This window comes from Xiphophorus maculatus, chromosome 22 (genome assembly GCF_002775205.1).
Source record: "Xiphophorus maculatus strain JP 163 A chromosome 22, X_maculatus-5.0-male, whole genome shotgun sequence".
NCBI classification, from domain to species: domain Eukaryota; kingdom Metazoa; phylum Chordata; class Actinopteri; order Cyprinodontiformes; family Poeciliidae; genus Xiphophorus; species Xiphophorus maculatus.
The window spans coordinates 17,091,873-17,105,555 of record NC_036464.1 but is presented as its reverse complement, the minus strand read 5'-3'; the positions used below and the strand labels follow the sequence as shown (position 1 = coordinate 17,105,555).

Sequence of the window (13,683 nt, the reverse complement as noted above, 5' to 3'; positions counted from 1 at the left end):
CTTGTTAAATCAGCCTCAGAAAGTTCATTTGTGGAGCTCACCAGAAAAAAAAAACCCTAACACCATGTCAACTGTTTTCAGGCTACCCTTGAAAGAAGAGGTAGTTCCAATTAAATCTGCTAACAGCTGAGATCTAAGGATAATCCAGGGCAATGACGCGGTTGGTGATGCCCTGACTTTTCTTCGGCCATTATAATTGTGCTGTGTGTGTGGGTGTGGGGATGCATGTGAATCTGTTAAGACCAATTCTGATATAAACAATGATAATGGAATTTAACAATGATAATAGTTTATATATATATATATATATATATATATGTGTGTGTTGTGGGGGCGCGTGTGTGTGTGTGTGTGTGTACTCATTAAATATTTTTAATGAGTCACCATCTACATGTCAAATTGTCCTTGAGCAAAACACTGAAATCACACATTGTTTCAAATGTGCTCCTATTTGTGTAACTTTAGACTAAAACAGTGCAGTGTGAGTGCAAGAACTGCTGCTCAAGTCAGTAGGTTAATGGTCAATAACTTGCACAAATACTTTGTAGAACTTGGATAAAAGGAAAATAAATTAGTGTGGATCATGGCATGCATATGGTATTTCAAGTATGATAAAATATGATCAGAAGGTGTGATGTGAAAAGCAGCACATGTGACCTTACAATATAGGTGTACAAATATAAAGAATCTAGAGTAGAGCTACTGCTTATTGCCATGGATGGTGAGATGTTTTATTGTAAATAAATATGGCCATGATTCAAAAGGAAAAGCTCATTGCGAGATTTGGAAGTTACACAGGCCTTTAGTACAGTGCAACACTTGGGCATTAGTAAACTGAAACACTAAGATAGAAATTTTTGCAAAATGGAAAAATCTGCTGCATTTGCACAGTCTGCTGGTGGTGACAAGAGATTTGTATGAAAACATTAAGTAAAAAAAACAAAAGCATGTTTTTGGCGTATGTATGGAGAGCATTTTGAATAGCATAGAAAGACAGCTGAGTCAGGAATCACAGCTTCTTCAGTATGTAAAACAAATCTGCCACATGAGCACCACAGATTACACACCTGCACCTAAAATGTTACAGAGATGAAATGATAGCCTTACGCGATTCTATCTAAATCCCTGACTCACATCAGGATGCTACATGCTTGAAACCAAAAGTGAAACGTTAGGGGTTTGCTGCTGTAGACTAATAATTGTATGGCCACTTGGGGAGACTTATTAATATTATTCTCAGATGATAAAACGCCTACTATGCAACAGAACTCTATACCAAAACCCTGTGACCTCAATATTCAGGGTCCATCAAAAGTGACAGGAAGGGGATGGTAGTACTCACTGTTCAACATGTTTAAAGTATACAGTACAATGACAGGATACAATATGACAGACAACCAAATAAATGAACAATTTTGAAGCCCAGGGTGAAGATGCCTAGCAATGAGTTCTAATGTTTTTGTTTGTTTCTTTGTTTTGTTTCTGCACCTTTATCTCATTTTGTCTTCATTGCTTTTCTATTGAACTAAGACTTAAAAAACACTCTGAACAATATAAAATAAAAATCTCTCCTTCAAGTAGTTGAAGTTATTCACATACCATAACTTTTCCTTTCAGTCAATTTATTTGGTGCCAGGCATACACTTCCTGCATAGCCCCATTTTGTTCCTCTCAACATACATGCATGACATTCTGTTGCACTAAAGACAAGGAGTATAGTATCCCTACTACACAACAATTGACACTACATGTTTATTTAAACACAAATTATGTAAAATTCTTACTCACATTATCAAGGTGGATCATGAAAGTAACATTGCTTCCAATGGCAGCACTGAGTTCTCCGTGGCTGGTGGACAGATGCAGGCCCTGGGGTGGTTTGGGTTGACATGCAACCCTCTTAGGCAAGTACACATTTCTTCCTTCCTCCTTACAGTTATTGGACAAAACCTTACGATACCTTTCAAGCATAAAGTGGAAAAGAAGCAAGCATAAATAACAACCAGTACTTGAAGAGATGCATCATCTGACACCGATGTGCACACTGCACTTTTCACACACACTAGAGGTGCCACCGCCACACACTATTGGTTTTATCTTTCACCTCTGTAGTAAAACAATGGCAATCTTTCAACAACGTAGAGATTTAGCCTGAATTGCTCCAAGTATACATAAATCTTTCGCTTACAAAGTGTGCAATTGATTGCTTTGTTTATTTATCTTAAATAAAATGATACACAAGATGCAATACTTTGTTTTTTTTAGTTCCCTTGAGTTTTTCTTTTCACCCATCCTGGTGGTAAACTATGATTTTCTGTTTTCATTCCACACAGCTTGTAAAACAAGATGAGATTGAATAATAATGTTTGTTGAGAGACTTAACATTGGGGCCCACTTACCCTGTGCTGTTAAGGAAGCTTTGGCTGGAGCTGCAGCTTTTAGCCACACCATTTGGATTAAACCAAAAAGCAGGAGAGCACTTCCCATCCGCCTGGCGCTCCCAGCCATAGTCACTGCCAAAATAAAACAAAAACAAACAAAAAAAAGAAAACGCATCACTTCATGACATGATAAACACTGCTACTCAAAATAATCTACAAGCTTTCATACTGAGGCAAATTTTCTGCGGTTAGGGCTTCATGGAATATTTTAAGACCTTAACCAGAGACATGATTGTCAGACAAGCAAGATCAAAGAGAATTTCAGATGGATAGATAAAAAATATTTAAAATTCATTTAACTATTCATTATTAATTGAATTCTAATAAGTTATTTGACATTATGCAAATTAGAAAAGCATGATGAAGGTTCTAAACTAAATGTTTCAAGCTGCAATTAGAGTCACACTGCAGTAAATGTGTTATGTGGTATGAAAATAGGAAGTTTTTCAGGCTGATACCTTTGTTTTTCTCTTACAAATTTCAACAGACAGCCTAATTACATGCAATAAAATATGCTTGGTGGTGAGTTGATTGGAAAACACATTAAAAATTACACTCTGCAGTCCTCTCTGGACAAAATAAGAGAAATACAAATAAAACAGTCTTCACCATTCGAAATCATAGGAGTTGCAGGGACACGGCTCTGAGGAGTAGATCCTGGAATAATCTTGAGCCAACATGCAACGGTTGCCAGGCCGCCGCTTCATATACTTCTGCTTCTCACCCATCACACACTGCTCTTCCTTTTTCACATAAAGAAAATTGTGTTTGGGTTGTTTAAGAGCGTGAATTTCAACAGCAGACAATTTTTCAAGGAACATGCGTGAACAGGCATGCAAGAATATTTCTGTTACCTTGTTGTGCAGGGACCATGTCTGATAGTCACCGTCCATGCATCTCCTGCTAAAAAGACCCTTGTAGTCAATCTTGATCAGCTGCCACTCTGAACGGTGGCTGAAGTGTCCGAAAAAACTGCAAGAAGATTAAAGGAAATTCCTGATTTCCAACAGAAACCATGCTGAGATGTAGAAATACACTTTTTGAAATCTGTGTGTCTGACATGTAGATCTGAATTCTGTAGTAAAAAAAGACCCCTTCAATACTTAATGTTGATGAAAACACACACATTTAAGATAAGTATTTTAAATCACATGAGATCAATGAAATTAATTAGTAAAATGAAATGTGGGCTCAAAGCTGCAGAAGGTAACTTAAAAAAACCCTCAAAACTTTTACATATTTTTTAAAAATTGTATTCATGCTTATACAGTTTAATTTGAGTCAGGTAATCTGTGAAAAAAATCAATATCCTGTGGTTCTACAGCCATCTGCAATAATACACTGGTAAATAAACTTGTTCAGAAACAACCAATCAAAGCCCAGAGGAGGGTCCTAGCACTGTCACCCTCCCTCTTGCTCTAGGTTGCACTACTAAGACGGCAATGACGACAGATGAACAGTTTCAGTTGAAAAGCGTACCTAAAGCATGATGCTGCCACCACCTTGCAAGAGAGTGAGGATGGTGTGCTCACGGTGATCTACAATGTTAGTTTTTCACCAAACATATTCTATGAGGGCAAAATGTCCAACTTTAGTCTCATTGGACCAGAGAAGAAACCAAATGAATTATATGGTGTGTTCCTCTGTCCTCATGATGCTGTTCATAAACTACAAAACAGCTGCATTTATAACAAGATTTAATTACACAGTGACTGCCTCCATCTATTTGTAAGGTGAGTTTTGGATGTAGTTGGTTGTATGGGTTTTCTTTAGGGTTGGCAGAGTAGAGTCAACTGTGAAATTTTTTTTGCTATTTTTTCACAGCAATAAAAAGTGTAACTAAAGTGGATTTTGTTGCAGTGCAATAGTCTGCTGTAATCATCACTTTCACCTTTGTCATTCACATAAAGAGTGTGGCAAACTCAGACAATCCTACAACATTGAATCGTGAGAGTCTTAATCACTGAATAAGCTCCAAACCCCTGACTGATAATACATACCCACCCAACAACACAGAGCACAAGTTTAACATGGCAGGGCAGGAAACCTCCGATACAAACGGTAGACAAGTGCCTTTACTGTGAGGGCAGAACGATGCTGGAAACATTTTAATGTGGAACACCTGTGGAAAAATCTCTGCTTAAACCCGCAGAAGAGCTCGATCTTAAACACTAACATCTTCCTGGGCTGTACCTGTTAGTCTTTGCTTACGTGATAATGTGATTGTCAGACTCAGGCTCCATTAAAACTCCATCCACATACAGAGGCACCAAGGAAAAACTGTGGCGATCCCATTTCTTCCCTTCATCAAGACTGATCCTGCATAACAAAGACAATATCTGTCAGTGCATTAAAACCCCTGTACTCCTGTTTATCTCTCTAAAGATGGAAAATGTGTTATTTATTCCATGTAGACGTTATCAAATAGGGTACGTACACCAACTATACAATGGGAAACAAGTAAAAGTGAAATATGATAAAAGATTTTAGGTCATTTAGCTTTTGCCATGTTTGAAAAATGGAGCCCAATAGCTTCTCTTCACTTTGAAAAATTAACTTGACAGCAGGCTGAACAAAGGAACAAATGTCCCTCAGCCCAGGTAAATGTTTGAAGGTGACAAAACATCAGAAAGAAAGGTATGACTCAGATTTCAACATCAGAAATAGATTTAGGGGGGGTTTCAAATCACCTTTCTTTGAGCTTAATCACTTTTGACAGCATTGTAGTGTGCAGGGACATCAAAGTAGATAGTGTTACAAAGCTCCCACAATGAGGGACTTATGAGGGCATTCTGAGTCTCATATTTCCATCCTGCTCCACTTCTCATTTACATAAAAGCACTCAAACCTTCATATCCAACCAAGAGTACAAAGCTGTAACACACTCTCTTCTGCTGGAAATGACAGCTCTGAAGCCACAGTGGCGATACAATAATCACATAAAGTTGGCCCATCAGCATTTCAAAACATTAAGTGTAATCATATGCTGTACCACCACCCCCAACCCCAGAGCCCTGAATCCCCCACCCAGTTCAAAATTATATTCAGGTAATTTTCCACTACACCCTCAAACCTACACTTCCTAGCTCTGGTATGCTGCTTGTAACAACATGCGATACCTACCATAGTTGTCTAATAGGCATTGCCGCATGAAGAACTGCAAGCAAAGCTCCTCCGTTGTCAAGAAACCAAATATTGTACTCTTCGTCAAAAATCTGAATTCAGTTAAAAAGAAAAAAGACATTGCATTCTTTCCTTTTTCATTTGATATAAAAACGTCATCTGTTTCGCACAAAATCTATAAATGCTGCTTACCTGTCTCCAGCTATTCCCTGCGTCTGATGTTATAAACATCCCAAGGTTGGTAGAGGACAGCTCATTTCCAATGTTTCCTGAGTACAGAAAATACAAAATGTACACCATGCTTTGCAGCCACAAGCTTTAAAGTGTTTTATTGGGGTGGGGGGTGGGGGTTCTGTGAAGGACAGACACTACAAAGTAGTGCATGAGTTGAGAAGAGGAAAAAAAACAATGCATTGTTTTTGGATTTTCTATGTAGAAATCTGAAAATCATGGCATTCGTATGTAAACGTTGCCGTCTACTCTGTTACCCCACAAAAACCCAGTGCCACTAATTCCCTTCACTTAATTAGTAAATGGAGTCTGTTTGTGTGTAATTCAATTCTAAACATGAGTAGAAAGTGCTCTGAGCAGATGAGAATAAAACGAGACCTTTTGGCCAAGACTAAAATTGCATATGTAGAAAAAACTAATAATCTAAACATACCATCCCCACCATAAATCATGGTGGTGGCAGCATGTTGTGGAAATACTTTTCTTCAGCATTAGAGGGAATTTTGTCAGAGATGATGGGAAGATTAGATTAAGTTAAACACAGGGCAATCCTGGAAGAAAAACTATCAGACAAAAAAAGACCTGAGACATCTCGAGTCTCAGGTCCGATTTTGGCTGATACCATTTTTTTTTGTCCAGAATGTTGATAAATGTAGCAAGAAAGTTGATGAGTTGCCAACAGTGAGATGACTATTGTTAACTGCAACATATAGGCCTAACCTGGTGGGGGTGCTAGTCAAACCTCTATCACTGCTGAGAGAGGTTTGACTAGAAGAAGATAACAGTTGATTTAAATACATTTACCGAGGTAGATAAGATCGATGGTTAAGATCGGCTTCACATGTAAAAATCAGCTGATCACTGATTTTCCAAAATTAGGGAAATAGGCATTGATAAATCGGTGCATCCCTAGTGCAAATGCAGCAAAGGGATGTTGGACAAAATCTGAGAACTAAATACATATTTATTATTTACATAAGTTTTTTTCAACGCTACAATTATGCACTGATTTCTATTGTTAACAAAAGAAAACACCAAAATATATCAAATATGCCAGTTATAATATGATAAAATAGATAAAAATGAAAGGAGGACTGATGTTTTCCCAAGGCACTGCATTAACACAACAGAGACCCAATGTCATATTTTCTCTACTCACACAATCAGCTGATAAAATCATTACTTTCCAAAGCTGTTTGTGTGTCCTCATTTTCCAGTCTCAGTTTGGGAGGACAAACTTATGTCTTAGTGCAACCAAATCATTTCACCGCAAAAAAAAGTAAGATTCGGGAGCCGAAGTTTCTGTATCTGATTCCAGTGACAGAAAGGGGGCAATGTGCAATTTATTTCGAACGTTTCTGCTGTTGCACAGCAGCAATGTACTCATCTGAGTGAGTACTGAGGGGGGAAAGAATTTGTGAAGTCTCACTGCTTTTCAAATGCACATCTATTTTTTGTATTATTTTCAAACAACTGTACCTGTGGCCACAATAATTCCTGGGACAGATTTTTTGCTGTTGATGGGCCCAGATGTGTAGGGATTCTCTGACATCTCCAGATGGAGATGCAACGAGCAAAATGGCTGTCAACAACAAAACACAGCACACGGGTGAGCTGAGACACCATGTATCAAGATCTTAACCGAGGCGGCTGTAATTAGCTCTCCTTTCTTCTGATTCTTCTCACTGAGAGAAAAGTGCAAACATTTTCAGAGACCATTTATAAAACAAAGATACTTTGATCCCCCCCATCTCCTCTCCCAGAATAAAAACAGGAAATAGCTGAGAGGACACAGAGGGCATTCGAATTGTTTCATTCCAAAGCAAACAAGGCATGTAATTAAAATTCCCCAAGATGCACTGATAAAACTGGCAAAATTGATTCGAATCATTTCACTCATCTTCCTGACTGAAGCAAACTGAAAAACATCAATACAGCCTTTCAAAGAGCTGAAGCTGCTGTGTGGGGGGCGGTGGGTGGGTCGGGAAGCAGACAGAAGCAGAGTGGTCATTTGTGCAGCACACAGAACGACTGCAACCTGCTATTAACTGAATAATATACATTTTCTCTCTCTACAGGACAGACTGGCTGGATTAGATTCCATAATACCGACTGAATAACAACACAGGCCCTTAATGTAATTCTGTGTAATCTAACATTCATTAGTCCAACGTGACTACAGGTAGTAAATTGAAATCACAGAGGTTAATGGAAAGTCAGGACCTCAGCAACTAAATGCGATGACACTCAGTGCCTTACACCGATAATAGGAATATTTCCCTCATCCATTTAGCAGCCGAAAAGTCGTGCTAATGCTAAAGCTGGCACCTGGTCTTGCAATAGAAAAAAATTAGATCCTAAACATTACTGACTAGGTCAAAACATTTGATGAACTATACGTGCCATGATCTGACAGGAACAGAAGCATCCATACACTCTGGTCTAACAGGCTCAAACTTACCAAAATGCAGTGAAGGTTTTTTCCTGACACATCTGTTGCTGGCGCTGGCAGCAGAGCCCATGTCTGTCCCTTGTTGTATGTGATGAAAGTCTTAATATGATTATCCACTATTTTGTTGGCAAGATACATTCCGTTTATGCCCTCAACCTGCAAAGATCAGCAGAAAGTAATGTAAAAAAATGTTTAGCAGTTGCAAAATGCATTTTGAACATTGAATTCAAAATATCCTCTGTTGAAACATTTAAAGCTAATTGTTCTGCATGACCTTTTCAGGGGTTTTGATTTGCTTTTTTAGCTTTGATAAGCAGCATGTTTTTAAACTGATTTCATGTACAAGCATCACGAAAACAACACTCTGATTGCTATGCACATTAGAAATTTAAATGGGCAGATATTTCTGACACATGAGTTGACCAAACACGTGAATGACACTCTCAGAGGGAGAACATCTCAAATTTTAGGGAAAGATAAGGATAAACAAGCCAAACCTTTGCTGTAACTTTGGGCATACAGCTAAATGTGTTTTATTGGTGTTAACATAATTTACCTAAAAAATCAAAACGACCGAGAAAGACATTAGACGACACACTCAAGCAGACTGAATGCACTCCTGTGGCGCACTCCTTCTCACCCGATGTCACCCGATCAGTATTTTGCAGGCTGTCAGTTTTTACTACAACACCTGGTTTGTTCCTGCGGTCGGCTCTAACCTCATAAAACCTGCCTCCCAGGCTACTGTAGGTGGCAGTTCTCACGTGGCTAGTGACTTAATTCAGTTGGGAGAGGCACAGAAATTCTTATTGAAAATCATGACATTATAATAAGAAAAATTTAATGGAAAATAATACTTTTATGGAGTAAGAAAGGAGTAAAATTTCTTGTATTTTATCCCTTAATGCATAAAATACAACTTGCAATCTAGAGTAAAAATATTTAAAAAATAACTATTCCAATCTGTGTTGGAAAAAAAGCTAAGATATAAATAGCTTAATAAATAAATAAATTAATAAATAAATTAATTAATAAGTAAATGATAATCAATCTTTTAGTTATAAGTTAAAATTGGCCTCTTGCCCATTGACCGCTGGAGATGGGCAAAAGCGACCCTCGCAACCCCACTGTGTAAGATAATGGATGGATAGTTAGTCCTTGAACAAAGCCGACGACAAACCTTGTAAAAATCAACCAGTAGGTTACCAGCAGGCCCTCTGCTGGTCCTCAGATTCTCTAATGAAAGGATAAAGTAGACGCCGGGGGAGTCTGAGATATACAGGCTGTAAGTGTTGTTCTGGTTCCACTCCTGGACAGCAGCAAATACCTGCTTCTCATCTGTGCTGATAATATGCATGTCCTGTAGCAGTGGAAAGGCGGGCACAGAGAGACAGACAGACAGAGAATAACAGGCACAATGGAGAAGCATAAAACCGACTCCAGAAAGAAGTCATCAGCTTGTTTCAAATGTGACATTTCTTTATAATTAAACACATTTGTGTTGCACGGTTTTGTCCTCTACAAGTGAAGGCTAAAATTGTGACTAAAAAGGAAAACAGGAAATCTGTTGCTTACCTTCGGCAAACAGTACTTTGGTAATTTCATCTGCCTGAAGGATTCCCTCATGTAGGAGACAAAGTAACTGGCTCGTCCTGACTTGGTTACCTTTGTAGGAAAGAAACTGTCATAAACATTATGTAATAATTCTTATTTATTGAAAGCATCTTTAAATGGGAGGATAAATGGATTAAACGTATGATAGAAAAAAGGAAGATGAACATTTTCAAGCAATATTGAGATAACATGAGTGCAGTTTAAAAATACGCAGTGGGTTAAAAAGTATTTATACTGCTTGAACCTTTTCAAATACAACCTATTTTTTTACTTTGTTGCATGCTTTCCAAGTTGCTTATTGGTGTATAGTACCTCAACCACACCATCACCTCTATAATCTAGAAATACATCTGTTATGCTTACAAAAAAAAAACAGTATAGACAAACTCAGCTTCTTGACAATGCAAAAAAAAAAAAAAAAAAAAAACAACAATCAGAAGAGCGCTATTGACACTCTTATTAACCTAAAAATGTTATGATCCTTGGGTGTTGAGTTTTAGATTTCATTTGTGCTTTGAGAACTTACTTTGATCTTTATGTTTGTGTATTTAATTATTGCCAATCAGGTCTTGCCATAGTTTTACTTTCATTGTTATTGCTGTAAAGGTCTTCCTATATATTCATTTCCTTTGTATTTAGTTTCCTCATTACTGTGTTCTGTTCCCTGGGAGTTGGAAGTTTGTTCTGTGGAACAAGTAAATTTTAACCCCTTTTATATATACAGTAGTTTCATTGAGTCTCAGTTCTTCTCCACTTTTCCTCAGCCAGGCAGCTTGCTCCCTTCCACAGCTGCTTAATGTCACCTGATTCTCCTCAGCCTGCATTCTTCCTCAGCTCAGCTGTTCTCCATTCAGCTCTTATTAGACCTTCTGATTGTTTTGTCATTTCCACCACTGCCTCAGTATATAGGTTCTCATTGTTCATTACTGGATCCTCCCATATTTATGTTTGTTACCTGCCTGTGTGTTGGTACCGGCTTCATGACCTGTTTGCCCTGTTCCTGTTTTTGTAAGTTTTCTGTTTTTCACCTGGAAAGGTGTTTTAGCTCTTGCAATCAATATGTTATATTATCATGGTCACAGCAGGGTTAATGTTCACTTTTCTGTGAGTAACTAGTTCATGACACGTGTGTCGTCTGCATAAATACAACCAGGCTATAGTCATTTTGTTTGTTTGTTTTGTTCTCATGGAACCGTAACTGGATTATTGCCCAACCGTTTTATTTTTTTTCTCGTTGGCTTGTACAGTTTACTTGTCTCCTTTTGTATTCCCAAAAGATAATACCACAAGTTATCTTCAGAGTTGTGAAGGTAGTTTTTATGACAATTGTTGCATGTTCATAGTTGTCTTTATGTTGCATAGTTAACTTCTTAAGAAGTTAAGAATGCTTCCTGATTAAATGAGACAATTGATAATTACCTGAAAATCTTAATGCACCTGAATTTCCAGACAATTACAGAGAATTGTTTATCTGGGAGGTAACTGTTGTGAAATGAAACATCTCCTGAAGGAAGCAAATTAATTCAGCATGCATGACTGATTTGATAAAACAATTGCATGTGTATGCTGCTCGCCGCAGCGTTGAAGGCTGGGAAGGAAAAAAAAAATACAAGCAAAACAGAAATTAATATTACCACCTCAATTAGTCTAAAATGACGAGCCGTCCAAAATTGAGTTGGCTTTATCTACAGCGCATCTTGCATATCTTAACGCGCTACCGCTGTCCCCATCCACACGCAGGCCAACAGTACTTGATTGCTTATTTTCTAATCAACTAGAAAGATGGTGTTTGTCCCCGAACACACTACATTAGGGCTCTAATGGAATAATCTATCGAAAATCAATGAGCTGCATTTTCCCAGGCCACATTTTTGAGGATGTTGCACTTGGCTGTTCCTCCCCTCCCAAGAGAGTTTGGAGGTGTTGAAGACGGCTTATTTTGTTGTACCCCAATCGATAACCTCATTACTCTTTGTCAAGTTAAATCCAACTGCCCCAAGCAATGAAAGTCACAAGAAAGTCATCTGTGCCACCGCAGCTCCTTGCAGCCAGACACTCTCTCCCTGATTGTCCGGTTATATTCACCAGCATCTTCCCCGCGTCTGCCTCCGTCTCAGTGGTCAATCTCACCTCAGCTAAATGCAATTTCAGAATATTATTGAATCACAGTTTATGCCGTGATGTCTTTCACCGCTTCTCAGTTTCAGTCAGGTCTGTAGCAACACATCAAATGATAAAATCTTTGACTGCATAGGAATAAATACCAACCGTTAAGGAATGTTTCATGTGCGATGAAAACACACAGCCAATATGAACAGCTTTCACTGAAACGTACCCAGAGTCAAATAAGGATGACCAAATGCATTAGGTCTGACCACCATGATAGAAAATTACTCACCAGTGGAAGGAAATCAATGACAGTGGAGGACATTGGAAAATTAAATTTCTAATAATGACCCTGACTGTGGTTGTCTAATTGGAGTCAAAGTTAGAGTGAATGATAATAAGGATGGCGACCTGTCTTTTCATTATTCCTTCACCATGTGATCATGGAGAACAAAGATATTTTTCCAGGTATGGATTGGATTATGTCTGTGCAGAAACTGAAACGCCTAAGCGTGCCCTGACACGAATGAGGGAAAAAAAAAAAAAAAAAACGTAATCAAAACACATATTGGGCCGGCGGGGAACAGGTGTGTTGGGAAAAGCCATTATGTGGGGTTTGATGGAAAAGCGTAAATTGGCTGCACAAGGGAGCAAAAATAAAAACAAAGAAGTAGGTAAAAAGAAATCAAAGTTCACCAAGGCAGTAACCTTTAAGTAAAAAGATGAAGGCAACTATTGAGATCGAGGACAAGTAATCTGTTGCAATGCAAACCTGTGTGAAAACATATTCGTCCTGCACAACGAGGGAGTTGGTGTCTACGTGTCCAGGAAAGAGATACTGTCTGTCGCCCTCTGTGCATCTCTGGGCTCTGCACTTCACATACTGAGCTCCTGAAGGGGGCAAAAGGAAATCAATAAGAAGTAAATTAATACCATTCACATTTAGACTCTACTTTGTATGCACTGGAGGTGCTATGCAGTACTATGATTTTAATCCACTCTAAATTTACTAGCTCATAAATTCATCCAATTTCAGTTCAGTCCTACTTTTTTTTCTAATTTGGTGTGTTACTACTAATGCTATCCCAGGCAGTAGCTGGCTGACATGTGCCAAATATTAAAAAATATTCTCAGAAATGTTTACAAATGAGCTCTGTATAGATTATGTGAATAAAAGAACAAAATACAAGATCTGAGATAGAAAGTTAAGCTATAAATGTAGTAAAAGTTGTCTGTGCATTCATTGGTCATTAACTGGACATAAAACTACGACGATATCTATCATAAAAGATACATTAGAAAATACTTTGGATATCATTTCACTGAACTTGGATGCAGAACCACATGCCATTCTGGAGATGTAGGCAGCGAGGCTTTAGCCGCTCATCCTCTCACAGCCACCCAAACAAGGTTGGTGACATCAACAGACTTACTCTTTGCTACGCTAGCAACAACGTGTTGCTTAACATACGTAGTAACAGTATCATGTTGCTCCCAACACACTTCACTCCTCAGAGGTTCTTACACAATCAAGCTAGACTCAGGCAGGACTCGAAGTGAAAGCTGGACACTCCTGAAAAAAGGTCTGTTTTTACGACTGTATACATCTACTCAGAGATGCACTGACTGACACAGGAAACTGTTCGGCAGGAAGCAGTATTTTGCATACCGATTTGATCATTTTGAGAGCAACCGGTCACAAGGAGGCGTAGCATG

The 13,683-nt window shown here is 38.4% G+C and overlaps 1 protein-coding gene across 2 annotated transcripts in view; it reads right to left on the bottom strand.

Moving 5' to 3' along the window:
* Positions 1-13,683, bottom strand: part of LOC102230391 (VPS10 domain-containing receptor SorCS3-like) — a 62,925-nt gene that overhangs the window by 15,985 nt on the left and 33,257 nt on the right. For both annotated transcript variants that reach the window (XM_014470936.2, XM_023328077.1), the window contains exons 7-18: positions 12,740-12,858; positions 9,823-9,912; positions 9,428-9,607; positions 8,257-8,403; positions 7,275-7,377; positions 5,757-5,833; positions 5,565-5,656; positions 4,653-4,760; positions 3,296-3,413; positions 3,051-3,184; positions 2,400-2,513; positions 1,789-1,960 (exon numbers count right to left, since the gene is read on the bottom strand). In XM_014470936.2, coding sequence (XP_014326422.2) covers positions 1,789-1,960; positions 2,400-2,513; positions 3,051-3,184; positions 3,296-3,413; positions 4,653-4,760; positions 5,565-5,656; positions 5,757-5,833; positions 7,275-7,377; positions 8,257-8,403; positions 9,428-9,607; positions 9,823-9,912; positions 12,740-12,858 — 1,454 coding nt within the window. The remainder of the gene's footprint in view (positions 1-1,788; positions 1,961-2,399; positions 2,514-3,050; positions 3,185-3,295; positions 3,414-4,652; positions 4,761-5,564; positions 5,657-5,756; positions 5,834-7,274; positions 7,378-8,256; positions 8,404-9,427; positions 9,608-9,822; positions 9,913-12,739; positions 12,859-13,683) is intronic.